Here is a 19,542-nt window from a genome sequence, read left to right as displayed (position 1 = left end):
TGGAGCTTGGAGGCGTTTCTATGTCACCATAGAGCTTTCTGTATTTTCAGCTGGAGGCTTCATGTCTGAAACCAGACCTACTCTGTCCACATTTTGGGCAGACTGGGGATTTGGGGAGTTGCTGCTGGGGGTGGAAACTGGTCCCAGTGTGTTCTGTGATGAGGGCCCACAGCGACCTGCAGGTTGTCATTATAATAGCTTCAGTGCTGCTTCTAAATCAGAATGCCAGAGCCATACAGCTCAGAACCACTCTGTATGGAGGATGATGTGTGATGTGCTGCTCCAAAATTCAACATTGGACTGATAAAAGTGTTTCTGTCAGGACTATAATCAATGTTTGCACACAGTTGAATGTGTTCGCCTCCAACTTTCCATTTCAGTAACTCCTCAGAGAAACAGCTTTTGTCTCTCAACATTAAACAGCTGCAGTCCTGAAGGTGATATGGAAAAAATGAGCCTGTTTACTGTGGAAATGATTAGAATGCCTCTGTGGCCTATGAGCTTATAATGTGCTGCTGGAAAATCGGTTGATTTGTAAAGTGGATGCACGGGTTATAAAAATCCACTATTGGAAAAGCATTTTGTTTGTCTAGACTTTTAAAAACACCAGGAGTTTAATTTAATTCCTAGTGCTCAAATCAGAAAGTGAGAGAATCACAACGAGCTACTAAAATAAAATAAAATAGCTTCTAAAATAAAATAGCTCAATTAATATAAGGAAAAAACTGCAAGGACAAATAATTGACAAACAACCTATTTCTAATTATATGAAAACATCTTCACCTAATCTGACTTTACCACCTTACTTGATTTAAGGACAAAGTGGGAGGAAAGAGTTTGAAATTCTTTCTTCCACATTGGTTCCAGATGCAAGACAGAATTTTTTCCACCTCACGTCAGAATGGTAACATCACAGTCTGCGGATTTCTGCATAAAGTTGCTCAAAAATCAGTTTTAAAACTTAAAAGTTTCATCTTTGCTGCTTCTGTTTGCGAGTTCACTGCAGATCCAACCACTTGGTCGTCTCACACACCGTATATATTTTTTAATAATTCTTTGCTATTTTTTTTGTTTTTATTTAAGAAAATGTCAGGCAGCTAAGCTAACCTAACATTGATAATGTAAGTTACAGAATTGTATGAACAAACCCTATTTTTACTTAAATATAAACTGGTAAAATCTGATGCAGCGTTGAACCTTTTAAGCAAATATTCTATTTGTTTACACTGTTTTTTTCTCTTGTCAGTCATATCGTTTAAACAAAATCTCTAGACCGTTTAAATAGAAAAAAATGGCTTTCTGAATGGAAAATTGTGATCCTAAAAATCGAAATTAAGTGGAATTGCTCGACACTGAAAGATTTGCATCTTCAACCAGGTCTCAGCTTAAAATTCATGTTTGGGAGATTTGACTGTTGGCTAAAATGAAGCAGGTGGAAGACATGTCTACACAACACCCCCAAAAACTGTAACATAGTCATAATTAATAGTCAAAGTTTCAAAACAAATCAGAGCTTTATTAGTCAGGAATAAAAAATAAAAAACACAAATTCTAGCTACATTAGCATCAGACCTAAAGGTGTGAAATAACCATAAACATGTATTTTCAGTCTATTAGAGATGATCGTGTTTCTTAATTGAGGAGAAAATATTTGAAGAATCTCCGCTCTCAGGCATTTCATCCCAAAGTTTGACATAAGTGTTTTGTTTTTGTAGATCCATGAACGGCTGCAGCATTATGAGGAGAGCAAGCCGGCTCCAGTCCTGGACAGCGCCGCAGTCCTGGCCCAAGACGTAAGCTTCTTCAGCTCCTCTTTCCACCCGTTTTACGTAGTGATGGCTGCCGGATGGAAGGAAACACAAATGTACAATGGTTCTGTAACAATGTTTGTTGGCCTCTGATCAACTTTTAGAAAAGTTATTTGGTTTCCGTGCCAAAACCAGAAAACCAAAATTTTGAAAAGGGGAAAAAAAAAAAAAAAAAAAAAAAAACTCAGAGTGCGAATCATAAGCCCCATTTTCTCTTTTACCAAGTCTCCCTCCTTCCCAATTACATTTCTTTTTTCAGCTGAACTACAGACGGTTACCTTTGTGCTTCCTTGTAAATGCCCTGCAAAGCGTCTCTCTGGGGTTACTGGATATCAGGCTGGAGCCCAGAGAGCATCTCTGAGCCCGCCACAGACCCGAGTCTCCTGTCGGCTCAAACACGGTGTGTTTTTTTAAAAAAACGGATCGTTTTCAGCCGTCACGCCACTTCGACTGAGCTCTGCTGAAGCTGTGGCCGAGGGCGAAAGAGAACGCAGAGAGATCCACGGTTTGATTCATCTCAGGCTCTGGTTTCAGCCAACAGGGCTGAATTTACTGGCTAACACAAAGCGACACTTCAACCCGGCCTGGTTGCTCAGGGTTCATTTCTCTCTGCTGATCCAGATATAATACAGTATGAGTGAAGAGATCCTGTCAAAGGTACTAACATCTAGTGTAGGCTGAACTCTGGTCCTTTCATCACTGGATGTTCTGCTGGTTCACTCAGTTGAATTCAGTTTATCTATATGGCACCACTTCACAAGCAAGGAATGTTAGAAAAACAAAAAACAAGAGAAAATGAAATTTCATCATTCAGACTTAATCAAAGTCAAGAACTTGCGTTCCAAGTTGATTCTAGATTTAATCGCGATAATTTTCAGGACATTTCATCGTCCAGCAGAACTTGTTACCATGACAGACCTAGTTACGAGACTCGTTGACGCCAACATAATCTTTCAGCTGCAGGCTGCAGGTTTCTTTGCGACGAAATCAAATCTGATCCTCACAAGTCTTTGAAGAAAAACCTGATGTTCAGTGAGCCACATTTAGCTGCTCTGCTTTTTGTCCAGTTGAAATGTTATTTATTTTCAGCGGATTCTGGTCTATTTCTTTTAGGTTGGCTTTTTAATCTGTTTAATTTGGACAAGACGTTGACCCGCTGGGGTAATGCGTGGGTAGCGTTACAGAAGCTGCAGCTCTGCTTCCTGATCTGAACCCTGGCTCGTATCCTTGCTCCCTTGCAGAAACCTCTGGTCAGCTTCACAAAGCTTTTATCACCTTTCCTGTTGTTGCAGCAAAATCCACTGGGTGTCCTCAGTGACCTGATGTGTAGCCCACAGTCAACAGAAGTTAGAGATGAGGCTAATTACTTATTGACTTTGTGAAAATTTAATTAAACTAACTTTTGTTTTTGCCTTGGTTGAAAACAGCACCTGTTTTCTGTTGATCATCCAGTCTGCTCTTTTATTGTCCCCCAGGTTTTTCCAAACCCACATGTACTAGATTTCCTCATTCTTCAGTTTCCCTCCTCCCCCCTTTTCTAGCATCAGTTTGTTGAAGCAGGACTGATTCTGACCTCTGCTGCTATTTATTAATCCAGTGTTTTCCCTTCAGGGAACGGAAACTAGTGGAAATAATGAAGATGTTTCCCCTCGTGCTTTCTCCCCCAACTCTCCAACCTCTGCTGCCTTGCTCCTGCAGCCGTTACTCAGAAATACTTTCTCCTTCATCTTGCTGAGCTTTACGTCTGATGCTTGAATCTTCTGTCCTCCTGCTTGATGACGACTCAGACAGAGAGATGATCCATGTGTCTCTTGGTGCTTTAGGTGCTAAACTTATCATCCTAATGCCAGAGAGAAACTTCTACGGTTCTTTTATTTCCTCTGGAAGGATTTAAAATCAACTCATTAACTACAACTAATTGTATAAATTTTTCACTAACAATATGGGTTCTCTGCATTTTTTCTTTTTCTGTCTTGAAGCAAACACATAAACTTTAGTATGGCAATTGGAGGTTTCATTTTAAATCTCTTCCACTGTCTGAATTGACCGCCATCACTAGACATGTGCCAGGACTTCATCTGTACCAGCTTTCCTTTGGGCTTGACTTTCATCAGCTAATCTCCACACCTCCTGGATGTTCTTGCTGCTCTGAAATCTTCCTGTAGTTCCAGAATCTTCGTGCTGGGAGATCGTCCTGCAGATTTCATCTTGAGCTCCTGCTTCCTCACTACAAAAGCATCCCACTAAAATATATCATGGCTTTGTCTTGGAACTCAATGTAAAATTTGTATTTTTTTTTATTATTCAGAATTGTTCTAGAATTAGTGCCTAAACAGTGTAAAAAATCATTAAGGTAGAAAAGAAGTTGACCTGATTTGGGTGGTTTTTGTAACCACATTAAGTTCTTCGTCATGAGGAATTCCAGCTTCTCACTGTGTTGTATTGTTGTTTTTTTTCTGAGTTCAGGACCATGGACAGAGCCCGAGAGGTGATTAGATCTGTGAGCCCCACTGTGATGACAGCACACAGAGATGTTGTTCATAAAGCGTTCAAAGAATGCCAAGTTTCCCATGAAACCTTTTTTCATAACCAGTTGTAAATCTGCTGATTAAAATCAATTTACTTCAAATTTCACCTGCTTGTAAGATGTTTGAACCTGAACTCAAGCCACAGCAAGTCAAGGAAATAAATCTGTTACGTTGCTGTTTACTATACTATATCATGTATGGTTATTGTCTTAAAGCTTATTTGAGTCACCGTTCTGTGTCTATTCTCTTTTAGCTTTCTGAGCAACTTGAAATAAAGTCTGAAAATGGAGACATTAAAGAACTCACCAAGCTACTGGAAAACCCCCATGTGAAGGTAAGAACCATGCCTGCCCTTTTCTGTTAGAACTGAATAAACTGAAATAATAAATCCTTTTCTGAATGATTAAATTATTATAAAAATTGGCTAAAGAATTAGTAGTTTTGTATTTGTGTCTTTTCTGTTTTTGAGTCATCAATACTAACGTGAACCGCAAACGGCTTCAGGCCTTTTCTCTTGTTTTTATTCTTGGCTGCAGCCGCTGACCTCATTAACCAGACACAGACGGCTCCAAAATAAATGTCCACACTTTTTACTTTTTAATCCTGAACTGGAGGCCGTCCATCAAATCCTCCAGGTGTCTCAGCCAGACAGAGCTGGCTTCACCCTGAAGGATCAGGCTTCTCACCACGTTGTCCTCAGGATTATTTGGCTTTTGCCAGAAACAACACTTCACTCTGAAGTTCTGTCCCAGCAGATCAGACACACAGACGCACATCGATAGTCAGTGTGTGTCAGACTGTAGGGGTGTGAACAGATCAGTTATCTCCAAAGATTCAGGCTCAGAAGGAGATTTTTCAAGTCTGCACTGATGACAGGAATTCAGTTGCTTTGATTAATTCCAAAAGGAAAGCTGACAGTTTCTCAGAATGTATCCCGACCTCTCCTACCGTGCTACACGGAGAGATGGTGATGATCTGCTCTGTCTGTGACAACCCCAAAGAGAAAAGAGCTGACAGATGACAAATGACAATGGCTAAGGTCAATCCATCACAGCATAAAGCTGGTAAAAGCCATCTGCTGTAACTGATGAGGTGAAAAAAGGTGGATGAGGCCGAGGGTTGGCTTAACACTCCCGCACAGTGAAAATAACTGTTTAAAAGATTGTGTTTCCATGGCTTCCATCCATGTTTTCATCACTTTTTTTGAAGAATATTCTCCTGTTCCCGCAAAGCTCATCGACGTTCTGCAATTTAGTTTTCTGTAGATCTATGTGCTTCATATCAATATCTCCCCCAGACTGTTGTCTAATGAAAATAAAAATGAATCTAAAATTTTTATCCTTCAATTAAATATGTTTCACAACATTTTCAGCCAGGCTTTATTACCTCTGCAAATGGAAATCTCATCAATCCACAAGAGTAAAGTTCCTTTATTTTTCATGGTAACGGGACGTAAAAATGTTAGAGGAAAACATCATCAGGACCACAGTAGCTCTTATTCTCGGTAGAGGTGGATATTTCAGCATTATATTTTGCTACTGTGTATTTATGCATTTGCATAATTAATTAGTTGTTTACTTCTTCCCAGTGGAACAATCACTATGATGGATTTAAAAAGATTAGTTTAATTTATTTCTCAGTGCTATGATTTTATTTCCCATTCAGATGGAAACAGTTCATCTAAAACCATGAGGAAATCACCATTGTTTTAATGTTTTACATGTATTATTGGTAAAACTTAATAGCTATGTAAACTATTCATTGTTTATACATAAAAAATTACAACCCAACTCTAACAACAATAATAAGACAAACAACTGATCAGCTTGAGAATATTGACATACTTGGTATGTCTTTTGGAAGAAAAGTTGACAAGGAGACTTGGTGGTGGAATGAGGAAGTGCAAATATGGGTCCTGAGAAAGGGAGCAGCTAAGAAGAAGTGGGACAATGTGAGGACTGAAAAGAGTCACCAAGAGTTCAGGGAGATACAGCATAAAGAGAAGGTAGAGGTATCTAAGGTCAAACAAAGTACATACACTGACTTGTATAAAAGGCTGGAGAGTAAGGAGGGAAAGATGGACATATACAGGTTGGCGAGGCAGAGAGATCGAGACGGGAAGGATGTCCAACTGGTCAGAGTGATTAAGGACCAAGATGAAACTCTACTGACAGATGCAAAAAGTGTGATAAGGAGATGGGAGGAGTACTTTAAAAAGTTGATGAATGAAGAAAATGAGATGGTGGCAATGACTAAGAGGCAGAGCTGGAGGTACCAGAGATGAAGATGTTGAGGTTCTCTTTGGAAGTGACAAGGATGGATAAAATCAAAAATTAAAACACCAGAGGAACAGCTGATGTCAGATGTATTGGAGATAAAGTCAGAGAAGTCAGACTGAGATGGTTTGGACATGTACAGAAGAGAGACACGAATGCATCGGTAGAAGGATGCTGAGGATGGACCTGGCAGGCAAGAGACCTAGAGGAAGACCAAAGAGGAGATTTATGGATGGAGTAAAAGAGGACATGAAGGTAGTTGGTGTGAAAGAAGAACATGCGGAAGGTAGGATTACTTGGAGACGGATGACTCGCTGTGGCGACCCCTAAAGGGACAAAGCCGAAGAAGCTTGAGAATAACGATCCCTTCATCAGAGTCTAATGGTTTTGGGGAAAGAATGCTCTCCTTGGACCAATCCGGTGCCTCCATTTGAAAGCAGAGTGGGCCGCTGACTGGGCCAAGAGGGTTTAATAAGAGGCTGCTGCCAGGAATGTCCAGCAAGTTTATTTAGTAGAGTTCTCTGATCTGTATTTCTACCTTAATTATTTATTTCTAATGAACACAATACAGATTAACAGAGATTGAACCGGGTACCTGGAGAACAAGGATGAGTTTTCCTTCTCTTCATCTTTCTTCTCCAGGAATCCAACTCTAGATCTCATTGGTCAGCTAATTCACCAACTCTGAAGTATAACAACACCGACTAACTCGTATCAGCCCAGCAGGAATGCTTCCCTCTAGAGACCTGAGTGTGTAAAACATTTGGACCTGTGTTCTGCTCCATGTCGGTGATCAGCAGCCAGGACACGCTCCATGTGCTCCCCAGTCAGCTGCTGCTGCAACTTCCAAGAAGGTTTCTACAGGGAATCAGTTGTGGCTCTATTCCAAGTTGTTGGGAGGGGAGGCGGACGGCAGATCCAGGTTTAAGGAGGATCCGTGGATGAACGTAAAACCGCAGGTTCTCCGGTTTGGTCTGTTTGACAGAGTTCAGAGGTTCCAGTGGGGAAAGGCTGAGATAAGATGGAAGGAAATAAAACTGAACTTTGTTGGAAAAACAAAATTTAAATCTCAAACAAAGTTTGTCGATAAAGTTTTTAAACAGTTGAGGTCAAGTTGTGTTTAGGTTTGATTTTCTTGTAAATCAGAGGTCTGACTTTCAGCCAGCAGTGGAAGTGGAACAGAAAGGATACATAAAACAAAGCAAAAGATGTTTCCAGAACTCTAAGGGTTGATTCTGATTACCAGCATGGCTGACCTGAGATCAGCTAACATGACTGACAGTCTGTCATCATAAAGAGCCAAAACAAAACATAGATCCAACTTGAAACTGAAACAGAACCTCCAGTTTTACTGTCTGTTTCACCAGAGGATGTTATGAAACTGGAGCCTGATTGGGATCCAACCTGCAGCTGGTTTCCCTGAAAAAGAGGAAAATGAAATGAAGAAGAGGAGAGCTCAGAGTTAGAATCTGTTTTCTTCTGATGTGCAGACAGAGATATTCTTCCCCTCTGGTTTGAACTGAGAACCTCCTGCTGCTCTCTGTACATTCAGCTGCTGTTCTAGAGCTGCTGCTGGTTTTACTGCAGATTGATCCCATTCCCATCAGCTTACCATTTGTGCTCATCTGCAGAAACAAACGTTTTCTGGTGATCAAAGAAAATGTTGATGAAATCATCCTCAGAGAGAGAAGAAAGACCAATAAAATTCAGGAGCACATTGTATGAGAAATTCATGAAAGACAAAGAAGAGACAGGAATGAAGGTGTAGATATTTAACCTGGAGCACCAACAGATAAAGAGCTTCACAGGGATAAAAGATAAAAAAAAAGAAATGCAATAGAACTTAGATTCTTTTACTAGACAGTTATTTTCTGTTTCTTCAGACATACCTGACAGGTTTCAATTGTGATACCTCTGACAAAGATGGAAGTATGCCATCAAACATGTCGTGTATGCCTGAAGACACATAAAAAATAACTGTGTAATAGCAAAGTAATCTTTAAGACTGTATCATATATAGACACAATGAATTTCATCAATAAAATTGAACTTGTTTTTACGAGAATTTCAACACATCTTTAAGTTTAAGTTCTACGTCGCACTCGTTTTGTCAGGGATATGAGGTGGAAATTGCCCCCAAAAATCCTTTCTATGTACCTTGATTGAGACATGCAGTCATTAAAATGTGGATTAAAGTTCTACATTGTTCCACTTTATTTTGCTAAGTGGACCCAAGTTCAATTAACTAAATAAAGTAGGACCAAACTAGCTATTTAAGCAAATCAATAGATTTCCAGTTTGACTGTTAACTTGAACTGGCGTCTTTTTTTCTCCCATATTTCTCTCTTCCAGAGCCTTCTGTCCGTCCATGATACAGTTGCTCAGAAGCGGTACGACCCCGAACTGCCGCCGCTGCCTGAAGACCTCGATGATGAGGAGAATTCTGTGAAGATTATAAGACTGGTCAAAAACAAGGAACCTCTTGTAAGTGACTTTTTATTGTGTGCTCAGCTGTACTGTTTACAGAAGTTTAAACGTCAGAGGAAAAGTTTGGTCTCTCCAGTCATTAATCAAATAGCTCATGGAGTCCCTTGCATCTTTTTGTTCCCTGTTGCCATCCTGAATCTATTGAGATGTTGTTGCATAAATAACCTTAGTCTTGTGATGGCATGAGTGAGGTATTTCACTACAGAGTATGACGTATACCCCATATTTCTCTGAGATGCAGGAGGCGATTGGCTTACAGTTTTAACCTGATGCTCAGGCCAGTAATGCCCCTTGCTTATAAACCAGACTATAAGAGAACCTTCAGTTCTTTCAAGCATTCATTTGTGATCTCACTATGGGAACATATACTTCTCTTTTGAATCATAACTTGTTTCTAAAGCTGACTGAAGTTCACTCTGGAGAATAGGCTCTATTGGAAGCAACTACTGTCTATTGGAGCAATAACATCTAAAGTGAAAAATGCTGCAAAGGTTTGTGGTGATGTCCAGGTTGCAGTTAATTAGATTTCCTGAACTGCCATTGAATCAGACCTAGCATGTAGCTTAGCCTCTAGCATAGTGAGCACAGGGGCCATATGGTGTCTGGAGATCTTTGCTTTTATAGGTCAAGATGATGCCAGTGAGCGAGGAACTGATTTGGACTTGGGCTTAACTGTATGTGTATTATCCCAGGAGAAAATATCTGGACCTATTTCCTTGATTCTCATCTTGTTAAGATCATCTTAAATGAATGAACTTATTCTACTTAATAGAACGGTTCAAATGGTGTGTATGGTAGTGTATCAAAAGAGCTTAGATGGGAAATTTATTAATATAGAGTACCTTTCATAAAGTGTCACACAAGAGGACACTGGGATGTTGTTTTTAGCTTGAAAACCCAAGCCTTGGTGCAGTGGAAATGAACCAGAGACCGTTATAACAGGAGGAAATGGTCTAAAGCCAAGGGTATTCTGGGTAAACACAATCAAAACAAATGCACTCGTGTATCACAAGTGGGAGAAATGGCTTGTGGTCTTTTGTCAAAGAAATTCTGTAATAACTAAAATCTGACGCCACTTAATTTTTGCAGTGTTGTAGCACTCGAGATCGGTCTTGGTCTCGAGACCGGTCTCGAGACCATTTTTTGATGATCTCGGTCTCGTCTCGGACTCGACTGCATTTGGTCTTGGTCTTGCCTCGGTCTCGGGCGCTGAGGACTCGGCATTTTATTTCAAGACCGGTCGAGACCGCAACTGTGAAAATATCACTAAACATGCAGCATACTATTCTGTTTATTCAACATCTTTGTTTTCAGTGGATTCAAAACGTACTGATTAAAATCCAACCAATAACGTGACTTGGCAATTACGTGTTTATGTAACCTTTCACTTGCACATGGCGCTCCAAGACATGCATAGTGGTTTTCTCTGAGCGGCAGAAGATGTCTGTCTAATAGTCAGTAATAGAATAGCGCTGCATAAATCATAAGAAATCTGATGGCCACAGCTAACTCGGCAGCGCTTCGCTTTCACTGACGGTGGGGACTACGTCTAACTTTTTTCGTCACTTAGAAAAGTAGCTCAAAGAAAGGTAAGCTCCGTTGTCGTGATGTTAGCAAAGCTAGCTGTATAGAGACACATAAGCATTGTGATGAAAAAAAGTTGTCACTCACTGCTCTGAATTATTGTGCGGAGGTGTTGACTGACTTGTCGCACATTATGGCAGAAAGGGGGGGGCAGAAAATGTGTTTGGAAACCACTGGGGGGGCGCAGGACAAAAGGTTTGGGAACCACTGGCATACATCTACTTCTTGCTTGTTGCTCCTTGGTCAGTGTTCATAGTTGAGCGTCAGGGTATTGCCTCAATTGCTATGTTTAATGGTGCAGACAGTGGTGGTTTCTGACATGAGCAACATGGGTAAACACCCAGGGCGTTATCTTTTTAGGGATGGCACGAGACCGCCACAGATCGTAGCACAGAGATGGAAGCAAAGGAGAACAAAGAGTTTGTTAAATTTAATATTGGTTAAATTTATGAAGGATTTAATATCTATGTGTTTTTATGGGAATATGGATCTTTCAGACCAATTTGAGAAGTAATTTTGATCATATTTCACATTTTATCATATCATGTAGAGCGTGGCGCTGGTCTTGGTCTTGACTTGGTCTCGGACCCTAAAAGTCTTAGTCTTGTCTCGGTCTCGATACACTCTGGTCTTGGTCTTGTCTTGGTCTCGGGTTAGGTGGTCTTGACCACAACACTGAATTTTTGTTTATATTTTATGAAGAAGGAAGTTGTGCTCGTTGTCTTTTTGTGTCATTTCTTTCAGCTGTTCTCAGTGCAGCACACTGCAGGTGAAGAGGGGAATAGGTTTTTCAAAGAGTTTGGTTTGTTAGATGCAGTGCAGTGTGAAAGTGAACCACACCAGCTAATGTAACAAACATCGCAATTTCGGTCCTCAATAACCCTAACCAAGTCTACCGGACTATCGGCTCTAAAAACACTCTAAATTGTCATCGACTGGCAACCAGCTCTTGGAGTACACTGCCTCTTGCCCAATGGCTACTGGAGATGACCACTAATGGATGAATAGATCCAGCTAAGTCTGATTTTTGAGAGCACTCTTCCTCAGAAATGGTAAGAATAGCTGGCATTATAAAAGTTTGGATGAAATTAGCATTTTCATCGAATTTCTAGAAATCCAGCTGGCTCAGTGAGGGATTCAGACCACATATGAGGCCAGTAGCAGACATGTTTTAAGTTAGTAGCCTGTAGTTGCTCAACCCACAACTTCGGAGTTGTAACACAGTAAACTAACCACAGCTGCCCTTCTGTTGGCGACAAGTATTTTTAGTCAGTCTACGCTTGACCTTTGCTCCTCCTGTGCCTCATCATTAGAACATGCGAGTCTCATTGTCCCAGACATAACAACCATTTTCCCACTGTTTTCTCTCATTGTTTAATTTTCTCTGCACCCCTCGACTTACTGTGCGTGTCTGTGGTGTTGTTGCCATTTCAAACGTTCCCAACAGCTAATTGGCTGTTTAGACACTTAGAGAAATAGACTTCTCTAATGACTGGGTTTGCTTGCATGCCATACCTCCTTTTTTTCTGTAACTGTCCCAGTTTTGTCTCTATTATTGTGTTGACTGACCTCAGTGTCCTACAGCAGAATAAACACTGAGCTACACACACATGTCCTCATTGGTCTGTCAGACGTCCATCTGTCCTCCCAGACCTTTGTTGTGTGCTGAGGTCCCGTCCGTCTTTGATCTGCAGCGGACATGTCCTGGACCCGGCTGCCTCTATTTTCACTCTGTGGTTTTCACTCTGACCGCCATCTTGGCTCCAGGCCGGCGTTCCTCTCACCACACCCTAGGAGAAGGGGAGGACAGGGGGAACACACCTCAGCCGTTGTGGCTTTCCTGCCTCCGCCTGCTGCTTGTTCTCTGGAGCTGTTAGGCTCAACAACGAGGCACGGAGGAGTTCTGGGTTTCTGTCTCACTGCCCACATTGGTGAGGACACTTCATGCTCTAGGTTTTCCAGAGCAGGATGATGTTTCAGAAAAACATTATGGTTTTCCAAAACCATAATGTGATGTAGAGCAGCCACAGTCTCCTTCATCATCCAGCTCCTGCTGTTCCAGGAAGGGATTTGATGGGTTTTGTCTCGGTGGACTGAAAACGTCAGAAAAAAAATTCCAATGTGTGATCTTGTAAAGTTGAGGCTGGGCCATTTCTGTTCTTTCTACTGAATGCTACATGACAGCAGTTTACAGTCCTGATTATATTCCGTATCCAAGTCAGTCCTAAAATTCATCACAGTGCTATCCGCTATAGGTGTGGGTGATATGGACTTCTTTCTATCACAATATTTTGTGGTACTATTGTAATGACGATAAAAGTGATAAGAAGTTGTTGTTTTTTCTTTTGGGTAACTGTATGGTTGTGACTGCGTGTCACTGCAATTACACAAACATTCCAATTAGTAATATGTTTCTCTTGGCTTTTGGATACAAATCACATGAAGAAGTGTGATTTATATTAAACTGCAAATCATAACAGCATTTAATCATGTTTTCAAATTTATTGATATTCCTTGATATTTTCATTGAACAAATGGTGGGAAAAACAATAAAACTAATAGTCTTGACAATACAGACACCTTTAAGGGTTTCAGACATTATTAAAGGGGCAGTGTAATATATATTTTAGGCATTTAGTTTCTATTTGTAGCACAATCAAGTAACTATGTCACCAGTTCTTATAAAAATGCTCTATATACATCATAGATGACTTAAAATAAATTTGACTTTATAATTTGGCACCTTAAAATTGGGCCTCTGTCTCTTTAAAAACTCCTGCTCTTTCTGAAACTCCATCTACAGAAAGTCATCACAACATGGCTTTCCTCTATTAACCCTTTAATGACTTTTGCACCAGCATTTCCCTGAGAAGTAGGTCATATATTGAGCTTAGCTGATTCGCAGTTTCAACAGGTGTTTGCTAATTGCTGCTAACTAGTCTGAAGGAGCTGAGTGAGAGAGTCGCAGCGAGGGGTGTTCTGTAATGTCAAAGCTTGGTACTGCAGCTCCGAGGAGGAGTTTTGTTCTCAAAGCTGAGCTAGGTCCACCCAGGCATTTGCATAGCTGAATGGTTGCTATGGAAATGTAAAAATGTCTCAAACATGCATAGAAGAATCAAAGCAACACTCCAGCTTTGTTTTTGATGAGGGAATGACAGCATAACATGATGTAAAGCTCAAAAAGTAATTTTTTACTTAATACTGTCCCTTTTAACTGTCATTTGTCACAACAGCAATGTCCTAAGAAATTTATTACGATAAATGACAAACATTTAGATAAATGCCCACCCCTAAACTGATTATCATTCGACAGTTTCTACAGCCACATGAGTACTTTGTGATCATGTGCATGCCTTCAAAGAACATTATGGCCTAAGACTGAAGACAGTAATATGCATTAGCTTTTCAAATGCAAGTAGCAAATATTTTTTTCAAGTTAAGATCCAAATGAATGTAGATTAACTTTTAGACTTTATATTTGCTTGTATCGCCATATAGTGAGGTGTAGAAGTGTGTCTGTCCTGCTCTTCGGATCAACCAGATATAAATAACTTGAAAAGTTAAACATGAAGTATTTATAATAATTGGACGCCTCCAGATGGGTCCCCACAGCTGCTGAGGGTCACCATGGCTACGATGTGAGAACATTAGAGAGCAACAAGCTGCTGTGGCCGACTCTGTTTCTCTCATCTGGATCCACTGGAAGTTCTGGGACTCGGATGGAGAAAGCAGACTTGGAGCTTCTGGCTGTGTGTGCCCCGCTGTGTCCGCCTTCCTTCTGCTGTTTCAAAGCCACTCGGTCGGTGGAGGCTCCTGTTGCTTCATTTACTTCCTGCTCAGTTCATCTTCATCTTCCTCCCACTGACACACCATCTTCCTCTGGTTCAGTTTAACCTTTACCCATTCTGCTCATTTTGTATTTCATTGTTCTGAGATGGTGGATCTGATCAAACCAGAGGCTGAAGCTGAAGTATAATGTTTGTTTTGCAACAAAATAGAAAAATTTTGTGTAAAATGAGCTCAGTGCATCTCTTCCTTCATCAGATCAGATCAACATCCTTAGCAGCCAGGAATGTGACGGCATTAATGTCTGACTCTGTCTGCTCTGTTTGTTGAACAAACATGTTGGGTTTTCCTATTATAGCTGAGAGTCACTGGCTCCCAGTCAGTGGAAACAGGAGACTGCAGGTTCTGTGGCATCCAACTGGCATCCAGCAACACATCGTCCTGCCTGGCATCAGCTAGCACCAATCAATCTGTGCAGCTTCAAGGCCCAGCCATCAGCCACCTCAGCCACTGGGAACCAGTAGATCAGATGGACTTCTCATTATGGGACCACAACTGGAAGACGTTCAGAGCCGGAGCAGCGACTGCATCTATGAACACAGACGACATGTTGAACATTATTACTGTCTGAGCTCCAGCTGCAGGATGGATGTCTGTGGATTCTCTGTGTTTAATAATGACTTGATCATTTTGATGAGATGGTTCAGAGCTGGGATCTATCCAGTTTGGTTTTCCATGGATGGCAGTGATGGGAATGAACTGCTGGCACTCCACGGTTTTCCATCGCTGACACTTTCAGGACAGTCGGATCAGAGCCTCTGGTTCCAGTTCATCTGGAGATCTGCTCTAGTCTCAGTCATCGTCTTCCTCCCTTTAACCTAAAAGCCGCCATCATTATTCTGATTTCAGTGTGGGCTGATGTGGCTTAGAAACGAAGTGGCGTCCCAGTTCGTCTGCTGATCTTGAGAGAAGCTCCTGATTGAAACGTTGTCCAGGAAAGACCTGATGGATGTCCATGTTTAGAAAAGGAGAATCCTTTGTTGTCTGTTTCCATCTGAATGTTGAAAGAAAAGGAACGACTCAGACTGGAAATAAATGAAGCAGCTAATGAGACTCAAGCAGACAGCACACATGTTAGTGTTTTACAGACCGACCCACGAGCTTTAAAAGCAACATGTCTTCCACTTGATGGATTGCTCACAGTGTCTGTGGGGGTGAGGATGCCACAGAAGAAGATGGAGAGCTCTGCTGATGTTGACTCTCATTTTTCTCAGCCTCTGTATTAAAATTGTGCACAAAACTTTGTCAGTATTCCACTAATGTTGAGAAAACACAATTTTGCAATTGCGGTGTTTCCATTAAATAAGGGATGCAGTTAAAATCATGTTGCGCCATTATCCTCCAACTATTTCCAGTTGTCTTGTTGTTTCTGCCAGTATTGACATACAGTGGTTGACCATGTGTTGCGAAGAAAGTGTTTCCATTACAATTTTGTGAAATAAACCAATTTCTGTACGACCCAAAAAAATCCACCTCATTATTACTTATCAAAAATTTAGTTTAGTTTTTTTTTTTTAATTGGAGTGTTTCCATTAGGTGAATGTATTTTTGGAATGTCAAATTGTGCCATCCCGACCCCGGATAAGCAGAAGAAAATGGATGGATGGATGGATGGAAACACCGTTAATGTGGCTAACTTCTCTCCAGAATTTATAAAAAAGAATTTCAATTAGCGATTTTTTTCTTTTCTTTTCAAAATTAATAATTCCCTCGATATGAAAATACAACATAGACGAAGAATTGTTTGTCAGGAGATGCTCTCTGTGCACTGTGTAAAATAAGTATTTTGTAAACTTTAGATTTTTCAAGGTTTCCTACTTTCAAAGAATTGAGGTTTGTGGTATTCAATTGCAAGACTCAGCATCTTAAAAAAACAAAATAAACAACATCCACAGGTGGTCCTGTGTCTATGACATCCTCTTGCTGGATGAACTCTATATGAGCTCATCCAGCTCTCACACAGACATGCAGAGAGAAAACCTGTGGCTTTGTCCAGCTTCTAGCAGGGAGATGGCATTTCCACTCATCTTGCATGAATCACTGAGCTCTTCACACACTGAGTCATGGCAGCAGCATGGAGACAGACAGACACGCTTGGTGAAATTCACAAACCCAAACACCCCCCACCTGTCTGAAGCAGTGAGGTGGGCTGCTAAGTGTTGTCATAAGAACTGGGTAATGACCAGTTCTAACATTAAGGTGTAAAGATTCAGAGGAGGAAGATAAATGAAGGTGCACCTTCCTGTCAAAGAGTCGACTGTCTGCGGTGCATCAGATAACAGCTTCTCCTGGAATCACTCCTGTTCCTCATAATTATCAGAACAAGTCTTCAATTGACTTGTTAATGATGGAAGGTCCAGATGGGGTTAAGRAAACAAAAAGGAAACCAGAACCGGTTTGGATGCAGACAGGGAGAAGAGTAGAATAGTAGGAGAAGCTGTTATTGGTCACAATCCCACCTGATGGGCTGCTAGGTGAAGGGTATCCCAACAGGGGCCACTCTGTTACAGCACCCAGAAAATCATTATAGAACTTCATAATAGAGATTTATCAAACTGTCCAACAGCAGATATGACTGGAGGTAGATGCATTTTTATGTCCAGGTTTCCCACTTTGTATTTGGTTCCTCCTGGTTTTTAAGATCTGCTGTGAAGGTCACCATCTTGTGTTTCCTCTGTGTCAGTGTTTAGAGCTCAGCAGGAGGTCATTGTCATCGTTCCACTTTTGCTTTAATTCACATCATGTCTAATTATCTGCGTCTCTCTGCCTCGGCCATTCCTATTTGTTTTTCCTTGTCGCTCTCAATCTAGAGGAGAACGATGTTTGTCAGATGCTCCGTGTTCAGTTGGGTTCATGGCCGATGTATGGAGTGGTTGTTCCGGATGGGCGGCTGTGAGTTTAAAATGGAGCTTTGTTTGTTTTCACTGGCAGGTCATGAACAGTAAAGTGGTTTTAGTTGAGGCCGTCGCTGAGCTGCAGAGGTTCTAGTGTCCCTGTTTCTCCTTGGTGACCAGTGCTTTTTCTACACAGGACTTGAAATTTATCCTGTACAATTCAATTGAAAAAACAATTGAGTTGCTGTGAAAAATTACAAAACTAAAACGGAAGATAATCTGGATTCATAAGTGTACACACCTCACCTTTGAATTTGAATATTAAAATTCAGTGTTCTTGTTAGAAGCTTGTCAGCATCATAATTCATAACTTGCCACTCAGACTTTCAATTCATTCTCCAAATCTCTTAGATTCAAAGAGATTTCAAATGATTCCACAGATTTTTAACTATTTCCAAAACTTTACTATACCTCTTACAAAGTCATTCTTTTGCTGTTTTTGACATATACTTGGACTTTAGAGTGATGTTGAATAAAATCTATAGTCAATTTCAGCTTTCCGAGTGACAAAGTTTTTGGTTTAACTCTGACTGAATAAAACTGTTCATGATTTCACCGACCTTGGCAAAAAAAAGTCTAGTTCCATTTGATGAAAAGCCATCCAGTAGGATGATGTTGACATCATTTTTAATTATTTCACTTTTTATTACCACTCACCTTCCTGGCAGTATCTTAGATACGCTGTTTGTAAAAACCCCTCTCGGGACGGCTGCTGTAAATGATCTCACTATAAGCATCATGATACAGGCATGGAACTGCTGCTTCCTTCTGTTTGTCTGTTATTATGTCTGTTCCCATTAAAAAAATTAATAAAATGAAATAAATATAAACTCAGTTTGATGTGACTGATGTTAGCAGCCTCTCTGGTTCCTTTGCAGGGAGCAACAATAAGACGTGATGATGGAACAGGAGCCATCATTGTGGCCCGGATCATGAGAGGAGGAGCAGCAGACAGAAGCGGTCAGTTCCGGCTCCTCTTCTTCTCCTTCTTGATCTTTTTCTTTCCACATGTTTATCTGTCAGAAGGTCGGAGGTGTGACAGATCCTGACTCTGCAGCAGAGAAACGATGTGTTTGTGCCATAGATTAAATCAATCCACTCTTTAAAAGTGAACACAGATGGCAGAGCTCTGGTGCTTGTCCACATGTTTCACATTTGTGTGTGTGTGTGTGTGTGCGTGTGCGTGTGTGTGTGTGTGTTCACTGCGTCCAGCCTGTGTGCGTCGGTTCTGCCAGAGTCGAGCCAAAGGCAAATTTCCACACATGTCCTCAATAACATCATGATTCCTTTCCAGGCCCACTGATCATCGTCACTGTAAACATTAATCTGCCGTTCTGTACACAACCTCCGGCTCCGAACACGCTGCACTTTCACACAGTAGCTCACTTGAGTTGGAAGATTAGAATAATCAATATGAGGATGATCGTAGAGATTTAATTCTGGTGTTTTTATATGTCAGGGCTGATTCATTCTGGAGACGAACTGAAGGAGGTCAACGGGATCCCTGTGGACGACAAGATACCAGAGGATATCATTCGTATCCTGGTATGGCTGGTGTTTTTAAAATATGTAAAATGTTTCCTCTGTTTCAGCTTCTCTCACTTGGTAAACAAAGAAAAAAAGTCTTTGTGATGGCAAAAATTGTCTTAATCTTATTAATCCCAACAGGAAATGAAATACTTAACCAAAGAAACAAAACTCTAAGATGTTTTATTTATACTTTATCCACCATCCAGGCCCAGTCGCAGGGAGCCATCACTTTTAAAGTTGTCCCTGGTTCGAAGGAAGACGCATCTATCAGAGAGCCAAAGGTCAGTATTTTATCAGTAAATCCAAATTAGGATCACTCTTTTTGCACATGGGCTTAGGTTGTCCTGGGAGAATTCCTGAGATCCTACTGCATGGGGTAACAACAAACCTTTTTGTTGGTGCTGAGCATTGTTGTGCAGCTTCTACCCTTCCTGACAGTCTTAACAACTACACACTTCCAGAAGAGGCCTCAACAAAACCCCCTTGCCTCCCATGTGCTAAGCCTGGCTACTTTGATGTAAGAGCATTAATTGGCCAACATGGTGACTTTCTTGGAATCCCCCTTGTGTCGACCAATGTTGTGGTGTAC

General features: G+C 40.9%; 1 protein-coding gene across 7 annotated transcripts in view; it reads left to right on the top strand.

The window, feature by feature from the left end:
- mpp7a (MAGUK p55 scaffold protein 7a) overlaps nt 1-19,542 on the top strand; it is an 80,004-nt gene that overhangs the window by 40,341 nt on the left and 20,121 nt on the right. For all 7 annotated transcript variants that reach the window (XM_008438510.2, XM_008438509.2, XM_008438508.2 and 4 more), the window contains exons 4-9: nt 1,716-1,793; nt 4,590-4,670; nt 8,965-9,096; nt 18,302-18,383; nt 18,883-18,968; nt 19,160-19,234. In XM_008438510.2, the coding sequence (XP_008436732.1) occupies nt 1,716-1,793; nt 4,590-4,670; nt 8,965-9,096; nt 18,302-18,383; nt 18,883-18,968; nt 19,160-19,234 (534 nt within the window). The remainder of the gene's footprint in view (nt 1-1,715; nt 1,794-4,589; nt 4,671-8,964; nt 9,097-18,301; nt 18,384-18,882; nt 18,969-19,159; nt 19,235-19,542) is intronic.

The sequence above is a fragment of the Poecilia reticulata genome, linkage group LG20 (genome assembly GCF_000633615.1).
Source record: "Poecilia reticulata strain Guanapo linkage group LG20, Guppy_female_1.0+MT, whole genome shotgun sequence".
NCBI classification, from domain to species: Eukaryota; Metazoa; Chordata; class Actinopteri; order Cyprinodontiformes; family Poeciliidae; genus Poecilia; species Poecilia reticulata.
The sequence above is the reverse complement of the archived record's forward strand: the minus strand, read 5'-3'. Positions and strand labels throughout refer to the sequence as shown.